The sequence below is a fragment of the Mustela lutreola genome, chromosome 1 (genome assembly GCF_030435805.1).
Source record: "Mustela lutreola isolate mMusLut2 chromosome 1, mMusLut2.pri, whole genome shotgun sequence".
Classification (NCBI taxonomy): Eukaryota; Metazoa; Chordata; class Mammalia; order Carnivora; family Mustelidae; genus Mustela; species Mustela lutreola.
Genome location: NC_081290.1, coordinates 206,257,746 through 206,284,623, shown reverse-complemented (window position 1 = coordinate 206,284,623; position 26,878 = coordinate 206,257,746). Strand labels below are relative to the sequence as shown.

General features: G+C 35.1%; 1 protein-coding gene across 4 annotated transcripts in view; it reads left to right on the top strand.

Annotated features, from left to right (window-relative positions):
• Window positions 1-25,743, top strand: part of ARHGAP42 (Rho GTPase activating protein 42) — a 307,644-nt gene extending 281,901 nt beyond the window's left edge. For 2 of the 4 annotated variants that reach the window (XM_059185797.1, XM_059185780.1), the window contains one exon: window positions 240-5,635. In XM_059185797.1, the coding sequence (XP_059041780.1) occupies window positions 240-328 (89 nt within the window). In that variant the 3' untranslated portion in view covers window positions 329-5,635. Of the gene's footprint in view, window positions 1-239; window positions 5,636-14,354; window positions 14,519-19,693; window positions 19,774-19,872; window positions 20,047-25,049 lie in introns of those variants that run through there. The other 2 variants (XR_009356745.1, XR_009356746.1) reach the window with 2 other exon arrangements.
• The last annotated feature ends 1,135 nt before the right edge of the window (window positions 25,744-26,878 follow it).

Genomic DNA, 26,878 nt, shown 5'->3' with positions numbered 1-26,878 from the left:
AGAGGGAAGAAGTGATGGGGAAAATGGGAAAGATAGAAGGATGGGAGGGATTGGGGAGGAGGAGAGATTGGTTAATGAATGCAAAGGACATTTCCAGTCTTAAAGAGGTGGTGACATTGTTTTGACAACTTGAGTATATACATGCAATCTAATGTGGATTTTTACCCATTTATGTATATACTTATTCGAGGCTAATCTTGATTGAATGACATTTACTTTTTTTAAAAATTTTTTATCAGTGTACCCATCAGTGGAACCAGGATGGTTGAAAGCAACTTATGAAGGCAAAACAGGACTAGTTCCAGAAAATTATGTTGTCTTCCTCTAATACTGTTTAGTGGATGGCAGTATCTTCATGGTATCCATGGTAACAATAATAAGTGCTATGATTTTATCTGACACAGATATGGCAATAAGCCCACTAAATGAAAAGTAAATTTCTATCAGGTTTGTACACCGGCAGACTATGTAGCCCCCTATAAATGGAAAAGAAAAAAAAATGCTTAAATTGCTTGATATGCCGTTTTTTTTTTTAAATCTTGACTTTTTTTATTTTAAAATCTTTCTCCACCTGTTTTTTTCTAATAAGTAACTCTGCAAATTATCTCTTCCATGACAATTGTAGAATCTCAAATACTGTGTTAAGTACTATATCCCAGAATTTTGGAAACTAGAAATTTGCTATAAGGATTTTTAGATATGTCCTTTACTGCCTGGCATTCTCTGAGGTACCTTGAAATCATTACTTAAAAATGTAATTTAAATTGTTCATTTATTATTTTTTCTTAAGAATTTACCTCTTTTATGTATGATTGTTTTGCTGGTCCTAAACATTTCAAGGAATAAGGGTTTTTTTAACATAAGTTTATTTTTATTTGTTTACCAAGTAGATGATATTCAAAAAGAATAATGTATATGATGTCTATAAATGAAACCCAGTTAAGTCATACACTGATTTCAATATAAACACTCCATTCAGCATTCCAGACACCTTCTATGGGCATAGTAGGGATTAGCAGACTATTTCTGTCAAGGTCTTATAGTAAATATTTGGGAGTTTTGCAGACCTTGAAGGTCTTCCCCACAATGGTCAACCCTGCTATTGTAGCAGAAAGCACCATAGACAATGAGTAAGCAAATGAACATGTCTTAGTGCCAATACAACTTTACTTATGGACCCTAAAATTTGAAAATCAAAATTCTTGTGTCCTGCATGTCATCCTTAACTTCTTAAAATCTATTTAAAAATAGAAATATTTTAGCTGATGAGCCATACAAAACTGATGGCAAGCCAGATTTGACTCACGGGTCATGGTTTGCTGACACCTGGTTAAGAGGCTTTGTAAAGCTATCTTTATAATTTGGGGATTTTATGAAATTTTATTACATTAACATATAAATAAAAACACATAACATATAATTTTACTATATTAACATGATAAGTCATACACATATCATCTACTAGGGGCATTATAGTGGCATCACAAAATATAACTACAATAATAGGAAAACAGTGTAAAAAGTGCAGTTTTAAGGCATGCAGCCTGAATTCTACTGGTAACACTGTAAAGTGTCAACGTATTTTATTGTTATCTCATTTTAATTTTGGCTTTTGAGAAATTCTTGTACAAATGATAAAGATGTTTTTTAAAGACACTAGTTGAGAAGCTATGCCTTTTAATTCTATCCTTGATTACAATAGAAACCAAACATAAAGATACAGGATTCTTAAATTATGTTGAGCCACAGAATTTAAAATTATTTTATCATCTTTCGCAGGAATAAAAGCTGTACATGATTTTCTTTTATGACTTCAATTTATAGCATTTATTAAGAATTTACTGAATTTATAGAACATAGTAATAGGTATTTACTACCCATTTAAATATAACACCAATATCTGGTCATGCATCAAACATTATTTCTATTATTTCTATTTTAATTATTCTAAAATATTATTTCTATAAATATCTCTGTATTTCTATAAATATCTCCATATTATATCTATAATATCTCCATGTGGCCTTTTTTCTCAAGATTCCAAAAAGCTGGTTACTCACCATAGCCTGCCACAGCACTGGTTCACTGGGCCATGATATTTTACTTGTTACTTCGGAGTTCTCCACTGTACAGACACTCAGGTATTGACTGCATAAAACTCTTTTTATGTGATAATATAATCTGTAGTATCAATTTCTTCTACTTTAAATGAATGTTTCTAGAGTTAACAGGTTAAATTATATGTACACACATATATACACAACCATGCCTTGGAGCATTGATGCTTTTAAAAATTAAAAATGGAATACTAGATTAGAACCTAAAAATAATAACACTAGGCAGAATCACAACCAGAAATAAGTTTCAGTGCATTGAAATAAAGGAATGAAAAATATTTAATGCTGTAAAAATTAGTAATATAATGAAAAAAATCTGATAAATGTTTATTTTTTACCTCCTGTGTTGATCTTTGTATACTTATAATCAGGTGTTGCTAGAGCTTTTTGGTCTCTAGATCCTTGGTGGTCCTTACTAGTAATAATAGCATTGCTGACACCCTAACTACCCTCTGCTGGAACAGAAGGTAGTTTTTCCGATGTACCAATCCCTTAGTTTCTATGACACTCTCAGTTTAAACACCCTTGCCATCATCTGGCATCCTACTAGATTAAAACTTCTTAATGGCAAATTGATTTTCTTTCAAAGACCAACTTGACTCCAAAGAAAGATTCAGAATTCTACTTCACTTGCTGCTGTATAGAGAAATCTCAGCCTTTATTTTAGTTTAACACAGACCAGAGTGTTCCTTCCTCTGAGTTGTCTGAGAGCTAATTCTACTGATGATCAGTAAGGAACTAAAAAGGTTTTGCTTTATAAGACGTGGATGAGAAGCCCAGCTCTCCTTTCTCATGGTGAGGCATTTATTGTGGCATTACTTACTATGGTCCCTTTTTTGAAATAGAAGTATGAGTGCTTGTTCAAATTGTACTTTTTGCAGTTTATGGGTATGGTCCTTTTTCCTTCCTAATGATTACATTTATAAGTTATGGCTATATACTGCAGACAGACTAAAGCTGCTTTTCCTTAAAAATAAGTTTCCTACAGATGAGGCGTTTATGAGCATTGAGAAAATCAAGACATGTGCTCTAAATTACATAGAATATGAATTACACAAGAAGGTAATAGCAGTCATTAAAACAGGATCACATTAAAAATTGTAACTGCATTTCAATAATGAAACCTTGGCTTTTCAGAAACAGTATGAAGATATATGTTAGAATTACCACATCCACACTTTCAGAATGCACAATGTGGACATGCTAAACACTACTTATGTTACAATCAGTATGAGGAAGAGATTGAAATCTAAGTTAATCATTTTGGGTCTATATGAAAATATCTCCAAGTACAAAACATTTAACAGGTGACTTTTTTTGTTATGCCATAACTCTATCAAGCTCATGGAAACTGTCAGTTAACTGAAAACTTTTCTTATATTATGTGTAAATGTATGAAAAGTAAAATAATCTTTGCATTCCTGTGAAGTCCATGAAGTATGAAGAAATGCCCTTCCTTCTTGTTGGATTTGAGTGGTTTTTGTACTCATGTTGGTTCTCTGTGCTTTGTAATGTAGATGAGTGCAACCAAGTTTCTCAACAGTGGCTTCTTGGCTAGCTCTTTTAGGGATGGTGGAGGGAAAAAAATGTACTTTATAATCTCAAATTATGCAAGTTCCCAAGTAGGAAAAATAAAGATACATCATAACTTTTATTATTCTTACTCTATGATGATTGGTTTTACATATTGCAGCATGCCTTTTAAAAATCCACCAGGTTGAAAAAAAAAAAATCATCTAGGTTGTAAGGGAAAAAAAAGTCTTGCACCATAATCCTGCGATGATAACTTCATTCACCTCATTACTCCCAGTTTCATTCTTCAGGTCTGTGCCTGTTTCTGATATTAGAAAGGGTATCATTCCTATGGATTCTGGTGTAGAAGAGCCCTTCAGAGCCTTCTTTCAAACAACTATATTTGTAGTATACCCCTCAATTATATATTCAGGATGCCTTAATTAGCATTTAGAGCTCCAATTTGAATTCTGCTTTATTGACTTATAAGTCAATAAGACCATTTACAGTCAGATTTTGTTCTTTGTAACAAGACCTTTGTAATTTGCAGCTGTTACTATATATGACTTAATAACATCACTGAGTAGGACCCCCAAATCATATCTTCTGGTAAAGAAAAGAAAAAGAGACTTTACTGTTGTCCAGAAGTTATTTTGAACTTGACTAAAGGTTTCCCATTATGGAAAAAATTGCTATTTACTTTTGGTTCCTATCTTTTTTGGTTACCTTTCAAAATTAAAAAAAAAAAAAATTACAAATAGTCTATGTCCCAGCTGTCTCCTGTTGAGCTACAGACTTACTGCCAGGTATTTATCAACTAGACTGAGTGGATACATTCACTGTATCCATGTATTGTCCCCCAAATCTCCCTGCAAATGTGCAAGTTCTACTTGATAGTAATCTTTGATGAACTCTGGCTTTAAGTTACATGTACTTTTAAAAGATCAGATCAATAAATAAGATTTTTTCATTTTTTATGGCAGCTGCATCCATTATTTTAAGTCAGGAATTTCAAATAAGAATGTTGATGGCACTTGCAGTGAGCCATTGGCAGAAAACTGATCTGAATGTTCTACATGAATGTTTAGAAGCTGTCATTAGGGAACCCAATAGGTCATCACTTCCCTCCCTGGCCCTCAAGAGAGATGCCAGGTTCAGAGGTTGAACATTTCTTAGTGTTTTGGGGAGAAATAGAGTGTGTGCTTACTGAGGAGTCCCAAAAGGCAGGGATCATTTATAGTTATTATAAGCATTAAAAACCATCATCCAATATGTTCGTGTATAGGCCCATGTTGGGAATTTAAGTGGGAGGAAAAGGTGCGGACACCACCTAATTACGTGACCACTTTCTCCCCTTCGTACCATCGGCCATCTCTCAGCAGTGTTTCCTTTGGTCTTTACCCTTCCGGGGTTGCGAGAAGCCTAACTTTGCCTTAAATCCATTCAGTCTCTTAGATTAAAAGTCTGTATTGTTTTCTATATGGCACCATGTTAGAAGTTTTGTATATGGCTTTGCATCTTCATTTACCTTTTTACAGAGAATGCTAACTATACATGATTGATGCTTAAAGTCTGAGATATCACCACATTGAGGGCTATGACTTCAGGAAGAGCTAAAACCTTTACAAATAAATAGGGAATTTGGCAGGGAAGACGACGTTTTTAAGAAATTTAGAATCCTATTTATATACTGTTAAAATTTGAAGTATTATAGTTTATATTAAAATTGAATATTCATATATATATTTCAGTACTAGGAATTTTTGTGTAACCACTAACATGACAGATTAATAAATATGATGAAAATTATTGTCAGTAAATTATCATATTGAATTGTTTGTGGTGTTTCTGTATTTGTCTTCATTTTGTGTATATATCACACATATGTACAAAAATATGTGAATAACCTCATGTTATTCCTAATTTCAATTGCCACAGTATCTTTGATGTATGTTGACACTGTATTTTAAATTACTTAAAAAATAAACTATGTAAGCACATTTTAATTTAGTCTTTGTTCTTCAAAGGCCACTGTGTTGGAGGATAACTGTCTTGGATTCATATGGAGAAAAAACAAAGTTTCAAGTACTATGAATGGTCATTTCGAGTGTGGCTGAGTGGAAAATTATAGAATTAATAACATTTTCCTGATAATTGGACCTTTCCTGAGAAATCAGCATTATGACAGATCAGGAAAATATTAGTGTTGGCACCTATTAATGATGCAGGTGTCTGAGAGAGATGTAAATAAGCCACAAACAAAATATCAAATATAACAGGTACCCAGGCTAACCTGAAAATATGATTGCAAAAATTTACAAATGTGTTATGGAAGAAGTATCAGCATGAAAAATACATTCTTAGATTTTTACTAGTTTTGTGACCCTTTTGATCACTATTTGACTTCTACTAAAATTTTGTTTTCCTGATCAGAAAATAGAATCATGTATTTTGTGCTAAGTGGATTGTTGGAGAGCAGTAATCACCTTGCAGAAACTAAGCCTGATATATTAATAATAGGGCCACTGAATATACAACCTGATTTGCTCAACTGGATTGTAACTTCCCTCAGTATTAGAAGAAGCAATAAATTCATGACACAACACTTTTGAGATAAGAAGACTAATATGAATAAATTCCAGTATGAATAAGCAGAAAAGGACTGATAGGATAACTATTAGAAATCATCATGCTTCAGCTACTGTTTGAGAATGTCGGGTTGGAAGGAATCAACCTAGGATGGAATCCCTTATAATAATTGATATTTTAGAAATAATAAAAACTAGCTCCCAATAACCAAAACTAAAGTGGTTTGAGCAAAAAATAAGTAATGTATCAGATGATTAGATTATGACCCAAATTATAAAATATCCATGAATCTATACTGATAGAAAAGACAATAAATTTCATTTATATAAACAGATGTAAAATAGGGAAGAGACAGATATTCTTTAGAGAAGAATTCCAAATAATTGGAATTTTATTATTCTTTGCTGTAGGTCATAGAAGTTAACTTTACCCTATTTGAGGATGGTCTGTTAGACTTAGTGATTAATTTCAAAAAAATACAGTATAGAAAGCTATTGTAACTTGACAGAGAAGTCTGTCAGATACTATCCTAACCAAGCGATAAAAGTTATCATCATCAGTAATACCATGTGGTTTTCTTGTTATCCATAATATGATGTGACGAGAAAAGCCTATCACCTCTGTGCTTTTCTTTTCCCAAACCCGTATCTCCAGTTTAATCATAAGAAAAACACCAGACACATGTGGATGGGGGCTATTCTATATGATAGATACTAAGTCAGGACTTCTCCAGACTGTCAAGTTCATGAAAAATAAGAGACTGTCACAGATAAAAGTAGAATTGAGAGACCAGACACCTGAATGAAATGGGAATCCCTGGATTAGATCCTGGAAAGAAAGAAGACATCAAAGGAAAAACTGATGATATCCAAATAAAGTATAAAGTTTAGTTGGTAATGAGAAAAAAAATGAAAATGGTAACAAAATTAGCCACAAGATTGTGACATGAACTGGGACTACCTTATCTCCTTTTTGAAATTTAAGTTGCTTTTATTCAAGATTTATACTTTCATATTTTTTCCACTAAATTGGGATCTGTGAACAGGACATATTACTAGTCATTAAAGGTCTCAAGGAATACACCTGAGCTTAGTATACACCAGGCTTGGCCCCTTTCACTAAATGAATAAATTCACTAGCAAAGGAACAATTGCTGTAAACTGTTTCAGGATTTAGATAATGCAGTTGTAGTCTTGGTCTGTTTTCTGTGTCTTCCTTTTTTTTTTTTTCTTATGTATAGAAGAAAGCCATTTTTTTATGAACGTTTTTACATTTTGTTTTTGTCACCCAGTTACCTCATCCCCAACCCCCTCCATTTTGTAACCTTGATTGGTTCCTGGAGTCCAGGGTCTCTCATGGGTTGTCTCCAACTCTGATTTCTTCCCAGTTTTCCCTCCCTTCCCCTTTGGTCCTCCATGCTATTATGTTCCACATATGATAATTGTCTTTGTTTGACCTATTTCACTTAGCATAATCTCCAGTTCCATATATGTTGATGTAAATCATGGGTAGTCATCCTTCCTTGATGGTTGAGGAATATTCCATTGTTATATATGTACCAAATCTTCTTTATCCATTCATCTATTGAAGGGCATCACAATTCCTTCCACAATCTGGCTATTGAGGACATTACTGCTGTGAACATTAGGGTGCATGTGCCCCTTCTTTTCATTATTTCTATATCTTGGGGTAAATACCTAGTAATAAAATTGCTGGGTTGTAGGATACCTCTATTTTTGACGTCTTGAGGAAAGTCCATATTGTTTCCCAGATTGGCTGTACCAGCTTTCATTCCCACCAAAAATGTAAGAGGGTTACCCTTTCTCCACATCAACACCAACACTTATTGTTCCTGTCTTGTTAATTTTCATTATTCTAACTGGTCTAAGGTGGTAGCTATTGTGGTTTTGATCTCCAACTGATGGCTGGTGATGTTGGGACATTTTTTCATGTGTCTACTACCCATTTGTATTTCTTCTTTGGAGAAGTGACTATTCATGTTTTCTCCCCATTTATTGACTGGATTATGTGTTTTTTGGTTGTTGAGTTTGAGAAGTTCCTTATAGCTTTTGGAAACCAGCCCTTTGTCTGTAATGTCATTTGCAAATATCTTTTTATAATTATAAGTCTTAACACTTATCATCAAGTATTCTAAAAAGAGAACTCAAGAAACAGCTTTTCATTGTAGGGAGTGTTCAAATGGATTTGGATGACTGACCATTTGTCAGAATTTTATGGAGAAAACAGAAAAATTCAATGAGTGTTTGAACCAGTCTCAAAAGGCAATTATTGTATACCAAGACTTGTGCAAGTCATTGGAAATCTTGAGTAAATTAGATATTATCCTTTCAAAAGGACCATGGTTTATGGGTAACAGGTAAGTAAAAGTCAATAAGAAGTTATATGATGAAATGTTAAAAGTGTAAGTGCAGAGATGGGTCCTATTATGAACCCAGAAAATCACAGAAGCTATGACAAAGAAGATAGGTTGGATATAGAGAAAGACAAGTGTGAATTAATTGTAATTTGGTGGAGTATGTCATCATCCAACCATGTTTTGGCTGAGGTAAGAAGCTAAAAGGAGTGGAGCTCTCTGCAGTAGACTGGGATTCCACATTGCACAGAGGAAGAGGCAAATAGAGGAGTTGGAGACAGGGGAGGAATAAAGTGGGTGATAGGGGAGGGCTGGGATAAGCTCTATTTCTTTGTTTGTTTGTTTGTTTTTATATATCCTTTTTTTTTCAGTATTCCAAAATTCATTGTTTGTGCACCACATCCAGTGCTCCATGCAATATGTGCCCTCCTTAATACCCACCACCAGGCTCACCGAATCCCCCACGCACTCCCCTCCAGCACACTCAGTTTGTTTCTGAGTCCACAGTCTCTCATGGTTCACCTCCCCCTCTGATTTCCCCTCTCCTCTCAATCTCTCCATGTTATTCCTTATGTTCCACAAGTAAGTGAAACCATCTTATAATTGACTCTCCAGGCTTGACTTCTTTCACTCAGCATAATCTCCTTTTGTCTCATCCATGTTGATAGAAAAGTTGGGTATTCATCCTTTCTAATGGAGGCATAATATTCCATTGTATATATGGACCATATCTTCTTTATCCATTCGTCAGTTGAAGGACATCTTGGTTCTTTCCACAGTTTGACTACTGTGGCCATTGCTGCAATGAACATTGGGGTGCAGGTGGCCCTTCTGTTCACTACATCTGTATCTTTGGGGTAAATACCCAGCAGTGTAATTTCAGAGTCCTAAGGAAGCTCTATTTTTAATTTCTTAAGGAATCTCCACACTGTTTTCCAAATTGGCTACACCAGCTTGCTTTCCCATCAATAGCATAAGAGGGTTCCCCTTTCTCCACATCCTCTCCAACCCTTGTTGTTTACTTTCTTATTAATTTTGACCATTTCAACTGGTTCAAGGTGGTATCTCAATGTGGTTTTGATTTTAATCTCCCTGATGTCTAATGATGATGAACATTTTCTCGTGTGTCTGTTAGCGATATGTATGTCTTCGTTGAAGAAGTGTCTTTATGTCTAATGCCCATTTTTTGATGTGCTTATCTGTTTTGTGTGTGTTGAGGAGTTTAAGTTCTTTATAGATCCTGGATATCAGCCCTTTGTCTGTAGTGTCATTTGCAAGTATCTTCTCCCATTCTGTGGGTTGCCTCTTTGTTTTGTTGACTGTCTCCTTTACTGTGCAGAAGCTTTTGATCTTGATGAAGTCCCAAAAGTCATTTTTACTTTTGTTTCCTTTGCCTTTGGAGACATGTCTTGAAAGAACTTACTGTGGCCAATGTAAAGAGGTTACTGCCTATGTTCTCCTCTAGGATTTTGATAGATTCCTGCCTCATGTTGAGGTCTTTTATCCATTTCAAGTTTATGTTTGTGTATGGTGTAAGAGAATGGTCGAGTTTCATTCTTCTACACATAGCTGTCTGATTTTCCCAGCACCATTTATTGAAGAGACTGTCTTTTTTCCACTGTATATTTTTTCCTGTTTTATGTCTTCATCCTTTTCAACTAACATAATGCCAAGCACTGTTTTAGTTTCTCAGCTTTCAAAAAAGAATTACACATGGTCTTTGTTTTAAGGAGTTCATATTTCAATGAAGGAGACAGACATGAATGAAGGTAAGTGTGGTAGAGGCACAAAGTGTGAGAAGAACACACAATAACCCTAAAACTTAGAGGGCAAAGTAAGGCAGAGATGATCAGAGGAGGTTTTATATGCAGAAAGAAATATCCTAAGTAAATCCTAAAGGATAGAACATCACAGAATGAAGTTTCTGATGGATTAGATCTAGTTCTAAGAGGCTGCAAAATTGGGTGCTTGCACGGGTTCATTGATGTGATTGCAGTAGTACAGAATGAGGTTAAAAAAGTCTAAAAAACAGAATTGATTGCATGAAGACCAATCTGAGGAGGTAAAGAGGGTTAAGGTAGGAGAATAATGTACTCAGATTTACCATTAGGAAGACTGAAATGGAAGGATAAATTCAGATGAATGTTCAGTCAGGCACTGCAAGAATGGGGCTAGAGAGACAATGTTTCATAAACCCTAGAAAAAATGAACAAGGCCAGAACAAGGAAATGACTCATTTGAGAGGTCAGAGTGACATGACATGACCATTTTGAATGAGTAATTTAGAGGATTCATATGGGCTCAGATGTGTGTAGGTTGCTGAGGAAGGAATCAGCAATAAAGACAGTGAGCAGAGTTATCAAGGCTGAAAAAGGCTGCCAAAATTACTGGGTAGAGTGAGTAACTGAAATTGATTAGTAAATTTGGTGATGTGGACTCACTTGGCCTAAGCTATTCCTCTTTTTGGGAGCACTACAGGCACCAATCAAGACTTGGATATTGATTACTTAATTCTTCCTATAAAATCCAGGGACTTCAACTTGAGTTTTAAGGGTGGATGTAGGTGGTGGGCATGGGAGGTGTGAATTCTCTAGGTTGTATAGTAAATGTCTATAAATGAACACTTTTTTTTCCAGGAGGAGGGGCATAGATATGATGATTCAAAAATTCCAACTCCACATTGACTTACCTCCTCCGCAACACAACGAGTACCAAATGGCTGTTGTGTACAAAGTAGCTAAAAGAAAAGCCCTTAGTAAGTAGAACAGGTTAAAATTAAAGATTTGTTAACTCTGAATTGTGACTAATTTTTTTTTAAAGATTTTATTTATTTATTTGACAGAGAGAGATCACAAGTAGGCGGAGAGGCAGGCAGAGACAGAGGGAAGCAGGCTCCCCGCTGAGCAGAGAGCCCCACGCGGGGCTGAATCCCAGGACTCTGAGATCATGACCTGAGCCGGAGGCGGCAGCTTGACCCACTGAGCCACCCAGGCGCCCCTGAATAGTGACTATTAAAGAGCCTCACATGGAACTCTTAGAAATATAGAGATAGCACATGCTGGAAGCAACTACTACCTATAGGACAACAGGAGAGTTCAAGCGAACTAAAAACTAAGAAAAGCCCACTTGAAGGTGAGATACAGACCTTATTGTAAATGGTATGGCTATCACAGGACACACAAGAGTCCAGTTGTTAGAAACTTGCTAGTGAGTGAGGGCTGGAGCTGAACTACAGGAAACTGACTACTTGTGGCAGAAAAGCTAGCTGGGGGGTGGGGGGGTGGCACCTGGGTGGCTCAGTGGGTTAAAGCCTCTGCCTTTGGCTTAGGTCATGATCCCAGGATCCTGGGATTGAGCTCCACATTGGGCTCTCTGATCAGCGGGGAGCCTGCTTCTCACTCTCTTTCTGCCTACCTCTCTGCCTACTTGTGATCTCAGTCTGTCAAATAAATAAATAAAATCTTTAAAAAAAGAAAAGAAAAATTAGCTGGGTAGTGCAAGCTGGTAAGGAAGAACCATAGAAATGAATGTCACTGGGCTGCCCCTACCTGATCTGCTTAGTGTCCCTCTTCCTCTCAACTGACAAAGTCTAGTGTTGTACCAAGTGGCAAGGGAGAAATGTTTTCAAGCTCTACCCTCAGTGGCATAAAGCAGGGATAATCTCTTTGGAACTGAAGGCAATGAAGTGGTAACTAACACACTTGTAAACACTGTTTGCCTCAGACCAACAGCAAAATGTTGGAGTCTTTTTCTATTTAATTAGAAAACAGACAAGATTTCTCTCTTAATGATTAATCAACACTGTGTGGGAAGTTTTTACAAATTTGGTAAGATGAAATAATTGGTTTATTTCTTGTAAAAAGCAGAGAAAAAGATATTTTTTTTATTTTCAGAAAATACGATTATGTACCTAGAAAACCAAGAGACTTTGCCATAAAACAGACAAAATAATCTATTAGAATGGGTAAGAGAATTTGGTAAGGTGTATGACTATAAATTAATATATGGAAATTAAGAGATCTTCTGTCTTGGTAATAACCAATAACTTACATTTATGACAGCAAAAAAGAATGAAATCCATAGAAATACATATATCAAGAAAGTTAGGGAACTATGAATAACTTATGAAAAGATGTAAAATAAAACCCTTCTAGGATGGTAAGAATTAATACTTAAAAATGCCAACATACCATATATTAATTCTAGTTTTAATGGAAATTAGACAAAATTCCATTTCTTTTCTTTTTCTTAGAAATAGACAAATGATTTGAAGCTCATATAAAAAAAAGTGTTCAAGGAAAATAAAAAGGGCCAAGGCTTTTTTGACAGAAAAAAATGAGGGCATTTATGCTATGTTATTAATATAATTTTAAGTTAAATTAAAACACTATAGAATTATCATTGGATTAAGCAAGTATTTAGTTAAAAAAAAAGCCAAAAAAGTATATTTAAGCATATGGAGAAACAATGTATAATAAAATTTAATAAGTTAGGTTGATTTAATAATTTGCTGTCAAAAGGGAAGGAAACAAAATTAGAACTCCTTCACACTTTATACAAAAGTGTGGCTATCACAGGACACACAAGAGTCCAGTTGTTAGAAACTTGCTAGTTTCTAATAGATTGATAGAAGAATTTATAAAATCCTTGCATTTAAGTAAAAAAAATTAGAAGAAGTATCAGGAGTTTGCGTATGGGAGACCATCTTAAAGCAAGAAACCATAAAATCTCAAAGGAAAGAACAATCTTAATGACATAAAATTTTTAAATTTTATACAGTAAGAACACATCATAAAGTTGAAAGATGTCTTTTAGACTGGAAAAAATATTTGTAACACAAGAGACAGGGTGATATCCTTAATATACAAAACCACTCTTATGAATTAACTGGTGGAATATAATATGGAAATAAGATCAAGGGACCCCGTAAGGCAATTTAAAGAAGAGGAAATGAACATAAGTGCTTGCAAAGATGTCCAGCCTCATTATTTTAAAAAATGCAGATCAAACTAACAATAAGATACCATTTTCCACTGGATGACTGGCAGAACTATGGAGATCACATCTGGTTCTACTGAGGTTGCAGGATAATGGGAACTCTTACCTGTAAATTGTCTGTGAATTACTTCAACATTTTGATTGAAAATATTTAGCAAAATTTGATAAACAAAATTAAATACACATATACTATGACCCCAGTAGCTGGACTCCAGTAATCCAATTTTGGGAAATGTGTAATACAAAAGTATAAAAACATGTGTTCAAGGATGTTTTACATGGTTTTTCAAAGTTTCATCTGCTTACAAACAGTGGGTATAAAAAGACACAATGTTCTTAATTTCCAAAACTAACTTTAGATTCCAACCTAAAGACTCCAGCTTGCTTTCTGGGAGACGATTTGATTTAGGTGCTTCCAGATAAATTCATTCAATAAGCAATTTTTTAGAAATATTAAGTATAATTTCAGAATCTGTAGTCTTCAAATATGAGATTTTATTTGAGCTTTGAGGGAAGAGAGGAGCAGGGCCAATGTAAGAGATGAGTGTGTGTGTACGTGTGTGTGTATGAAAATGTTGGTTGAGTAAACAAGAGAGGCGCAGCCCAATGGAACAGCAAAAATAATATTGAACTGAAGGTGAAATTGAAACTAAGATTATCCCAACTGGCCAAGATAAATTTCCCCTCCTCAAATGGCTTTGAACATCTACCCTCTTATGTTTACTGCTGTGGTGATTATTACTTTTCTGAATATATTATTGCAGAAATCAAAAAGATTAGCCCCTGCCTACTGAGATATGCATAATGTCCCGAAGGAATGTGATGCCTTCCAGGAATTTGATGTTCTAATGATGTTCTAAATGATGATATAATTTTTCTAAGTGGATGGTGTCCTATTTTCATCCTGCTTGAGCCTAGGAAAGAGAAGGTAAGTTTTTATTTAGAAGTCCCTAAACTTACATTGTGTTTTAACTTTTACAAGTTAAACTTTATATGAATTCGCTTTTAAAATTCTCTAAATTTTGCAAAATAGGAAATATAATCATCTCATTTTATTATAAGTATAGTATTTAAGACTTATAGAAGTTTAATGATTGTTCTTGTTAGAGCTAGGACTCGCACTAAGAATTTTCAAACCAACTTCCATGCTCTTTTCCCTAAACCAGTGTTTCCCACTTTCAGGTGTCATGTATCCCCTATATAAATTTTGCTACGCCCAACTATAACCTGAATATTATTTACTTAAGAAAACCCACTCAGGGCACCTGGGTGGCTCAGTGGGTTAAGCCTCTGTCTTCAGCTCAGGTCATGATCTCAGCATCCTGGGATTGAGCCCAGGATGCTCAGCATCTGCTCAGCAGGGAGCCACTTCCCCCCAACCCTGCCTGCCTCTCTGCCTACCTGTGATCTCTGTCTGTCAAATAAATAAATAAAATCTTAAAAAATTTTTAAAATATTGACTCAAATCTAGGACTATGCCTAGGTTTTTTATTTTTAGCGTTATCACAACAGTATTTATGAAATATGGTTTAAGGTGATAACCATTTTTTCCTAATATAGATTTTAAACTAATACATAGCTATAAATTCTGTTTAGGTGAGAAATATTGCCTTAAACAAAAAAATGCCCCTTGGAAGTTTTAAAAGAGTTGACTTCATTAGTATTTATAAAACTTGATTAAAGAGTTCTCTAGAGACTCATGGCTCTGGGAAACAAACAGGGTTGCAGAAGGTGAGCTGGGTGTAGGCATGGTATAGCTGGGTGATGGGCACTAAGGAGGGCATGTGATGTGGTGAGCACTGGGTGTTACACACAACTGATAAATCACTGAATAGTACATCTAAAACTAACAACATATAATATGCTGGCTAACTGAATTTAAAAAAAAAAAAAACTTGATTAATGAAAACAGCAGGGGATTACTTAAGGACCAACTAGTTTCTGTGGCTGGGGATGGACAAGGAAGAATCAAAACTGGAGCTATTAACCTTCCTCCTGAATCTAGTCTGCCTTTATGACTTGCCTTGACTAATAAAATGTGGTAGAAGTGCTGTGGCAGCTCTTGGACTATAACAGTTTTGGCAGTTGGGGGAAGCCAGCTACTATGCTATAAAGCAGTTTGGAGTAGTCTAATCAATTATTTGATGCCTTGTGAGGGAAAGAGAGAGGCCACATAGAGGAGCACCAAAATACGAAATATGTGAGTGACACCATCCTTGACCTTCTAATACAGCCCAGAGGCTAGGTCTGTGTAATTCCAGAGAACTTCTGTGGGCAGGAGAATGAATCTCCCCAAACTCTGACATAAAATTATGATAAATAACAAATGGGTTTATGCTACTAGATTTTGACATATTTTGTTAAGTAGAGATAGACAATTGAAATAATAATTATGGGACCGTAGCTTTGGAAATACCTGAGTTCTTCTGCTTTATAGCTGAGTGCAGTGAAGACTGTTGGTTGTTTCCCATTGTTCCTAATCTTATTCTTTCTCTCACAGCAAAAGAAACCCTAACTTTTAGCTAGGGAAATAGCAGTTGGAAAAGAAAGATTACCTTTTCTAGCCTCTTTGGTGTTATGTGTGGCTATGTGACTAAGTTTCAGTCAACGAAGTAAGAGGATAAATGCATACAACTTTATTGTTGGTTCTTAAAGATAGGAGACAAGTTTTTACTTTCCTCCATTCCTTCATCTTGCTGATTGGAAGATAGGTCATTTTATACCTCTACGCAGATAAGTATACTCTCTAGATTAGATGGAGCCACAAGATGGAAGTCAGGGTCCCTGCATGATTTCATGGAGCAGAACTACCATCCTTATAGACCATCTGCTTATTATATGAAAGAGAAATATCCAGTTTCTTTAAAATCTCTGTTCTCTGTTAGATGTGGCTGAATTTTTATGTTAACTAATTAACTTGGTTTCTGCAGACCTGCAGATCTTGGAAACAGTGATTCTCAGGAGAAGGGATATAAACGCTATGAGCCCAAGAGCTGCCCTAGTAGCTTTCCATGAGGCCAAAAGCTTCCAACAGAGCAATTTGGAAGTTGGTATGATTAGCTACTTATACTAGCTAGTATAATCCTCAAAAGTAAAGAAGAGCTCTGTTCTCTGGCTGAGTATATATATGGCTTTAGGGTATGCTACATTCAGAAAATAGACTCTGGATATTATCCCCTGCCTCGTATCCTGCATTATAATTTCACTGGAAGAGTGCCTGGGTTGCATCTGTCCATTAACTATTAGTGGTCCACTAGACTGTGAGCTCTATAAAACCATATTCTATGGGCCCAGGGCAAGTGCTCTGTATAAGTTGCCTATCCAAACTCTGATCTCCCTTCTTCCATAATAGAAATGTGGATTTGAAAAACCCTATAGTTGAGAAAGTCTATTTCTCAGACTCCTTTGCAATATGGAGTTTCTGACATGTTTCTGCCACTGAGATAAGTAGAAGTGATAAATAGGAAGTTTCTGGGAAATTTTTGTTTTTATAATAAGTGCTACTGCTACCCCCTTCTTCCTTGTGCTTTTCCTTTTACTCTTCCTTCCTGGAAAATGGATGGGAGGCTGGAATTGGAACAATCATTTTGTGCCCATAAAAATAAAAGCAAGACGGAGCTTAGGACATCATGGAAGATGGATTAACTCCAAATTGCTGTTTTATGAGAACCATCATTTGGTTAAGTGTTGTAGTAGAGTTTCTTTCACAGTCAGTCAAATGAAATATCCTGCCTCCTCATCATTTCATTAAACCAAACCATTTGCAGAATTAAACAATAGCAATCACGTAGAAAGGACACCCTTAACACACGTGGTGGCTAAGTACTGCTAATTTCATGTGTGTTTTTCAAGGAACCAGAAGCTCTAACGTTTGTGAGATATGACTTAACATTTATATGTATGGTACACAAATATACACATTTAAACCTTTACTGAGTCTGTGTTTCTCCCCATTCATATGTTTAGTGGCTGAAATCACCAATCCAATTATGTATTATAGAGTTGCAGACTTTAACCTTAATAATGAATGTTTTGTTCATAATGAATTTTGTTTATAATTCCATGAGATACAATGAATTTGCTTAAGAAGTTAATCATTGCAGCAAATAGCTCATAGCAACACAGTTCAACTAGAAATAGTGCGTTCCGTACAATATATGCTTCCGTTGTACTCTCCTCCTCTCACTTTCTAGAGGCTGCTCAACTTCAGATGGACAAGATAGAATTGTAGACAGAAAGGCCAAGGAGAAAATAGAAGGAAAGTGGACTGACAGAGATGAGGGGCTCTGTAGAAGGCCTCTGACCATGAAATGTCATCACCTATGGCCAGATAGAAATGAGCCTTTTTGAGACGTTTTTGAGTGACAACATGAATGAGTGTTATGGATGGGTCTGAAACCCTACATCCTAGACTCCAATCCAATATTGCTGTCTGCAGTTGTGCAGAACATCAATTCCCCCATTATCAAGGAAGAAATATATCTCATTATCTTTACATAACATTTTGACTTGCTAATTGTAAGTGCAAATTATATTTCAATATGTGTGCTTATACTTGTGGACATTTTGTTCTTACAGATTCACTGGTTCACAAGAATTATAGTTTAATGGAAATAGGGCTGGGCTTGGAATCAGAAAACTTGGCTGGAATCCCGGTTAAGCCATAGACCTAGTTGTATAATTTTGTGCATTTTTTTAAAGATTTTATTTATTTATTTGAGAGAGAGAGACACAGCGAGAGAGGGAACAGAAGCAGAGGGAGTGGGAGAAGGAGAAGCAGGCTTCCTGCCCAGCAGGGAGCTGGTTGCGGGGCTGATCCAGGACTCTGGGATCATAACCTGAGCTGAAGGCAGACCCTTAATGACTAAGCCACCCAGGCGCCCCAATTTTGTACAATTCTTATCTGTAAACCTGAGTTTCCCCATCAGATAAATCGAGATAATAGTGATCTTACAGTGTGTTATGAAGATTTTTGTTATGAAGAAAATTGAAGAGATGAAGGATAGAAACATCAGACAGTGGTGGGGCCGAAACAGTATGGTTTAGCAGGGGTCTCAGGCTAGAATACCTGCTAGTTCATCAGTGTAATATAAAGATGTGAAGATGTGCAGTAGGCAAGTAGAGCTGTGATGAGTACATAGTACTTTTGAAGCTCCAAATGATTGTTATTATGTAAAAAATGTAGGCTTAGGTTTTCTGGTTTTTAAAGAGATGCCAGGAATGTGAGTGTTCATGTATAAAACATATTTTCAAAATGATGGCAAATATTTCAGAAAGTTAAAAGCTTGTTGGACCAAACAACATAACCATAGATGCTACTCATGGGTACTGGTTTGTTTCAGTGAATTTTAGGGGAGGTCTTCAATTTTTCTTTTCTTCTAGCTGAAGAATAGGTCCTGTTGGCTGAGGAAATTCTTAACAAATATCTGAGGTTCTTGTCTCCAACACAACTTCCTCATTTACCTTACAAGTAAACAGGTTCCACTTTAAAAAAAAAAAAAATCTGGCAGAGTTTTGAGTGTGGGCAGCTGCTAACGAACAGGAGAGCTCAGCCAAATCTAAAGATGTGGAAAGGAAGTTGCATTATTTCATCTAGAACAATGAATGGGCAAAGGAAATATTGGCTCTCTGTGTGAAGTAAGGATGATTGAATATGACTAGGAAGTGTTGAAGAACATGAACATTTTTTTTTAAGATTTTATTTATTCATTTAACAGAGAGAGAGAGATCACAAGCAGGCAGAGAGAGAGAGGAGGAAGCAGGCTCCCTGCTGAGCAGAGAGCCCGATGCGGGACTCGATCCCAGGACCCTGAGATCATGACCTGAGCCGAAGGCAGAGGCTTAACCCACTGAGCCACCATGGTGCCCCAAGAACATGAACATTTAAAAGAAGTCATCTAAAATTGGCTCACAGGGGCATCAGAAACAAAACAAAACAACTTTTTCTTTTTTTTTTTCCTCCCACTGTCCAGATTCTTTTAGTTCAAATCCTCTGGTATAGCACCAATTGTAATCAGTATTGTCAGGTTTTTATGAATACAAAACACTTCACTGAAATCCTGTTGTCTGAACATTTTGGTCCTGATCTCTATTTTTGTTTTAGTTTTTCGAGCATCATCTTGAGGGAAGAGTTTTCTCTGCTGCTGCTTCATCCTAGCGAGAGAAGCCACGTACTATGCTGAGGTAAAATTTGACAAACACTTCTTGAAATATAGGTTAGATCTATTAGAATAAACTATTGGAAATTTCAAATTCCTCATAGTATGGTGTTCTTTATTACAGAGTAGATTGGAACAATTATATGGTGAGGAGTAGCAATTGGAAGGAAAAAAAAGGAGACATCAGACCTGTTGAGTTGTGACTCTGCCCTAAGCCTAATGCAAGTTGATCTCTTGGTAGTTTCATTCAAATACATAGATTTCTGGGCCACTTCCAATTCAACAGAAGAAACTGTGTGTAAGCTGCTTATTTCTTTCCTTATAAATGATAGGTAAAGAGCTTAATAAAAAAAAAAGCAAAGATAAAAAAAGAAAGCTTCTGTCTCTGGATAAGTATTTTATACTATATATCACTATATTTTATATATCCCATTGTATACCCACATATATTATGCATCTACATATCTGTCATATCTATATATTATCTACATATTACTATATATTATCTATATATTACTATATATTAGCTATCTGTATATCTATTATAATTTATATTATACCTTTATATATTATGTATTAATGTATATCTATTATAATTTACATTATCACATATATTTATATATGTATTTTTACATTATATATTTATATATCATACTTATTATATATTATGTATCAATTATACATTTACATATTATATGCTATGTAATATCTAATATCTAGATATTACATTTCTATCTATATCTTTATATTTTCATAGAATTCTCCTGCTTGGGTTTTTTTCCCATTTCTAAAGGCCCCCCTGTAATGATGGTTAATTTTAAATTAGAGTTCAGATAGAATAGTAGTTAAATTCTGAAGTTGCACTTTCTGGATTTATATCCTGATTTTCTAAACCTCAATATCCTGACATGTAAAATGGGGATTCTATAAGTTTTCTCATATATTATTAGTGTTACATTAAATAGTATGTAATAGTATCATTATTATTATTAGTTCTTTATATCAACTGTGGAAAATAGGTGTCACCTAAATTTTATAGATGTGAAAATAAGGTACTGCAATAACAAGAAAGTACGACACTCTTTGTTTTTTAAGATTTTATTCATTTATTTGACAGAGAGAGAGATCACAAGTAGGCAGAGTAGCAGGCAGAGAGAGAGGGAGAAGCAGGCTTCCTGCTAAGCAGAGAGCCCAATGCAATACCAGGCTGCATCCCAGGACCCTGAGAGCATGAGCTGAGCCAAAAGCAAAAGCTTAACCACTGAGCCACCCAGGTTCCCTGTAAGTACAACACTCTTAAAAGACTTTTAATTTTTTCTTCAGAAGCAGTAACTCTCATGGAAAGTTATAGATTCTTATTGATTCTTTAAGTCCTAGTGAAGGAATAGAGTTTCCACCAAGACTGATAATTTTCCTGTTTATCATATGCTAGAAGTAGGCTAATGGGCTTCTTGGTTGTATCATGTGATTTGGCTTAAAAATGCATTATAAAATATAAATATAATAGGTGTGCATTCTCAGGTGCAGAATCAAAATGACAAATGAGAATCTTCCATGTTGCTAGGACTGCTGGGAAATACAGCAAGGATGAAAAAACATAGTTTCAAATACCAGGCTTTCAAAACTTTTATTTAATGCTGGAGGAAAACAACACTACTACAAATACCTGTCTCAAGCTTTTTGCATTTTTTAAGAAAATTCTGGAAAACAGTTTCACAGGGGTTAAATCTTTGTAGTAGACAGCCTGACTGGCAGCCAGTGTCTCCCCAACACTTCAGAATAGAGAATTCTTGTTTTCCAAATTGACCCACTTTAGAAAGGAAGAGGCCATAACTTTTAAGCAAACATGGAGCTAAAGGAGGAGGGGGAACTGGACCAGGAGAGAGGTCAAGATCACAATTCTTTCTTCAGCTCATCTAGTTTCCCTTTGATGAGGCATAATATCTCTCTGAGCTTCATTTTTCTGTGCTTCTTTTGAATGTGGTCATAATAAAATGCTTGCTTTCCATCTGAGCTGCTTTTCCAGATGAGATAATGCACAATCAGACAGTGATTGTAGAAGCTTTGCAAATTAGAATCAATAAAAACATAAGGAATTTTTTAAAAGATTTTATTTATTTATTTGACAGAGAGAGAGATAGCAAGAGAAGGAACACAAGCAGGGGGAGTCAGGGAGGAAGAAGGAGGCTTTCTGACTAGCAGGGAGCCTGATAAGGGGTTTGATCCCAGAACCTTGGGACCACAACCTGAACCAAAGGTGGTTAATCACTGAGCCACCCAGGCACCCCCAAAACATAAGGATTTTTAAAGAATTTAGCTGCAGCTGAACTCTTTCTTAAAGAGTTTTTAAAACTTTTAAAAAGTTTTTAAAGAGTCTAGCTGCAGCATTGGAAAAAATGGAAAAAAAAAAGTTATGCTAAATTAAAGTTGTTATTCTAATGTCATAAGATTCCATAGACATTATTTAGGGGCATAGGTTGAATTACTAGTTCTATTTTATTTTTATTTATGATGCCTTAAACATCAAAGGTATTTGAGCCTTGTTATGAGTGAAACAATAATCCTTAGGAAATATAATGTTAATAGATAAGTAGAGGAAATAGTATGAAATAAAAAGGAATATCTTCAAACATTTGGACTTTAAATTTCCTTAAATTTTAAAAATTCTTACTAAGCTAAGAATCTTATCTACTAAAAATTCTGCATAGACCTTAAAAGATATTTCATATGATATTTTAATAAAGAATTGGTGTTGTTTAGGAGAGGTAGAACTAAGGAATATTTGCACCTATTGTTTTCAACAAAGCTCTCCAGGGTTCCCTAGTCTTTTGTGTAGACCTTCTGTGGCTGCCATATTTTAAAAGGTCTTCTTAAGAAGGTGAAATTATTTCTAAGAAGATTAGGAAAATGATCATGAGAAAGGAGATTTGATTCAGTCCTTAAAAGATGAAAAATTTCTGAAAGATGAATAGCAAACCAAAGGAGAACACACTAAGTGCCAACCAGAAAGTATAGATAGCATAAGTATTCTGACACTCTTAGGAGATTTCTATAATTGATTAGGTTGTTGTTATCTCTCTTTATCTGTCTTGAATATAAGAATTACACCTAATTCGGTATGTCTCATTTGTACAATTTGCCTGGTCATATGGACAGTTGGCATGTACTAAAATTTTCTTCTCTATAACAGAATGCAAGTATTACCTGGATTAAGGTACTTAAAAAAAAAAAAAAAACTTATTTCTAATTGAAACACCCCTTTTTTATCTTTAAGAAAAATGAAAAAAAAAAAATCTGAGTTCACCAAAAGCTCCAGGGTTAAGTAAAGAAGATGACAGAACCTAGGTGCTGTTTGCTGAATACTAATTCATGCTGAGCTATATTAGTCCTTCCAACACCCAACTCATTACACCCGCAATCCTCTCAAGGGTAAAAGTCAAGGTTTGATTTTGGGTCCTTTGAAACTTCCTGAAGTTTTAAGTTCTTTACTGAAAGTGCCAAGCAGAATGGTCCCAATCCTTTCCTGCCCTAAAGCCTGTTATTTGTAAGATGTTTGGACATTTCCAACAATAAACATGAATTGTAGAATCTCAAATATATTTACTGCCTCATTTGTCTTGCTAGAACTCAAAGAGAACCTAAAAGAATAAATACAAATTTATGTAGAAGTGTTATCAGGGGCCACTTATGGATCCAGGTATATTGATACATACAATACTTTGAGTTTCACTGGAAAACGTTTCTATTCCTTCATAGCTATATCTTCTTTCATAGCTGTAATTGGAGAAGCATTAAACTTCATTTGTTTTCAAACTATTTCAGTCATAGATACCATCATATACAGAATAAATGACTCTTTCAAAAATACCTTTTTATTCACCTAAATTCTAAGATCTTACTCTCCAAAAATTTATTCCCAAAAGGCCTGTAGCTGATAAGAGAAATCTCACCATTTCCTATGGATGAAGCACTCTTCCCTTTAACAAACAGATGCCATAGGAAGGTGTATTCTGACTGATCAGCAACTTCCTAATGAGGCAATTCCCAGAAAATGGATTCATGGGGAGAGAGCATAGACAGGTATACCCATGTATACCTATGTATGCAGCAAAGAGCTGGAGTGGGGGAGGCCAGGGCAGCCTGAGGCTAACTGAGTTCAGAAATAGCTGGTAGACATGTGGAAGATGCCCTAAGAAAGAATGAGAAAAAACTAAGAGCAGTTTTCAGTATGCAAAAGATAAATCTCTACTTTCAAAACTCTCTGGGGTCACTTCTGAGTTTTGGATGCCATTTATAAATATGTTCTTTAATTCCTGAACAATAGTGTGGAATTAGCTAGCTTTTTGTTGTGTTTACAGTAACAATCTAAAATGCCTAGCTAACACAGAGCCACCTCCTTTGCCAAAGTTCACCTTGTACTTTTGATATAAGTATGCAGATTCATGGGAATGCTTATTGACCTTCAGAGCTAGAACATAGAGCAGTTACAAAAGTACTGTACATAGGAAGCTGAAGCCTTTGTTATCTTAATTGAGAAGCTGATTTGTTACATTTTCTTTCAATTGCTGTTCCTGGCAGTGAATCCAGTATGACCTTACAAGGAACCACAAACTTCTATGGGACTACCTCCCCCACCAAATGTGTACTCTCTGAGGCTTTCAAGAACTCCGGTGTTCTGGTTCTGTCTTTCTCTCTCTGTCTCTGTCTCTGTCTCCCTCTCTCTCTGTAGGCTGTCCTCATAAAGTGGACTGTGAGATGTTGATGTACGTAGCTGCTATGTTTGAGTTCCTTGGATGTTGACATTTTATTTGAAAAAGAAACACAAGTCATAATAGCAGCAACAGAGTTTGGAGAAAGAGCTACCTATTAATTCCTAAAGGAAATGTCTTTTCAGATGACTGCAGGGATAAGATTTATTTATTGTGACATTTTCAATGTGATATTACACATTTAATTGTTTTCAAATCCTACATTTTCTTTTCTCATTCAATAATCTTTCTTATTTTTCTTATTGAACATCTTTTTTTTTTTAATTTTTTATTTTTTATAAACATATTATTGAACATCTTTTAATGATGTGGTCAAATGATGGTAGTTTTCCTATTTAAGGGAAATGTCTTAAGCTTTTCCTTCTAGCTAAATTAACTTCATTGCAGTTTTTAAAATATGAAGTTCTCACATAGGTATGTAAGTACTTTTTCTATTTTTATTGATGTTTACATTGTCTTTGCTCCCCCCAAAGACTTTGAGGAAAGTTTGCAACTATGAGTCCTGTAGTAACTTTGACTATTTTCTTTTCAGCCAACCTGTCCAACTACAACAGACTGCTCCAGACTATGTTCCTTTCGTCTACACTATCCTGCCTCCATTATGAACTCTTAACACTGGAATTAAAACCTATGATTTAAGACTTACTTTCATTATGGCTTAAATTTCCTTGAATTTTTCTCATGTGTGCAATATCTTTCATCTCTAATAAGACCATAATGTAATTGTGAGTAGATATTACCTTCTATTTAGATAACATTTTAAATTCTTAAATGACACATAATAGGAGCTCAATACATATTTGTTAATGCCTTAGGGAACAGGGAGGGACATCCTTCCTGTCATTTTTGGGTCCTTATTTGTTCTGAAGAAGTGTTTTTTATTTCATTCCCTCCCCAGTTATTTTAAGACAATTTAGTTCTTCGTTCATTAAAATAGAATTCTATTTTGATGATAACTGACTGAAGCAAGCATTTAGATGATAACCTAAATCTCTTTTTTTTCCCATCATGGTGACTTTTGGAAGACAATATAGTTTCCTTCTGCTTCCAGGCTTACTAAATCATTCTTTGAAATATTTCAGAACAAAATGTATATTATAAAGATCTTTCCTCTATTAATTTATATTGGAATCATCCCACTGAGCTTTGTACAAATTAGTGATGATAGATATAGAAAAGATGCAAGGTTCCAAAGCTGATAAACCATTGATTAAACTTTGTTCTGACTTTTGTTTCTATTTCTCTCCCCTTTACCCCAAAGTATAAGAAAGTAAAAGATTTTACACCTTTACTGGCGAGTAAGTTAACATTATCAATGGACTAGAAATGCCTGCTTCTAACATTATTAAGTTTTTCTTTTAGTCCCAGTATAGTTAACATACAGTGCTATAAGTGTGCAATATAGTGTACAGTTCCATACGGCATGCAGTCCTCATCACAAGTGCCCTCCTTAATCCCCATCACCTATTTCACCCATCACTCCCTTCCCCTCTTGTAACTATCAGTTTGTTCTGAATAGTTAAGAGTCTATTTCTTATTTTGTCTCTCTCTCTTTTTTTCCCCTTTGCACATTTGTTTTTTTTCTTAAATTCCACATATGAGTGAAATCACATGGTGTATGTCTTTCTATGACCAACTTACTTTGCTTAGCATTATACTAACTCCACCCCTATTGTTGCAAATGGCAAGATTTCATTCTTTTTTTATGACTGAATAATATTCTTTCATATATGTCTTCTTTCTCCATTCACCTATTGATGGATACTAACGCTTCTTTCATAATTTGGCTATTGATAGGGTACATGTAGCCTTTTGAATTTGTATTGGGGGGTGAAGTTATTTGCAAATGACATATATGATAGAGGGTTAATATCCAAAGTATGTAAAGAACTTATACAACTTCACACCCAAAAAACAAATAATATAATTTTAAAATGTGCAGAAGACAAGAACAGACATTTCTCCAAAGAAGACATCCAGATGGCCAACTGACCCATTGAAAGTTCCTCAATGTCACTTGTCATCAGGCAAATGCAAATCAAAACTAAAATGAGATATCGCTTCACACCTATAGAATGGAAAAACAACAACAGCAACAACAAACACACAAAAGAAGCAGCAGATGTTGACAAGTATGTGGAGATAAAGGAACCCTCATGCACTGTTGGTGGGTATGCAAACTGGCACAACCACTGTGAAAAACAGTATGGAGTTTCCTCAAAAAATTTAAAATAGAACTATCATTTATTTTGATTCAGAAAAAAGAAGGATCAGAAGTTAATTGTGTCCCTAAACAACTCTATTTATCTTCAGAAATATGAGGAATTCATTTCAATTTTTTTTATAAATCCATATTTTAAG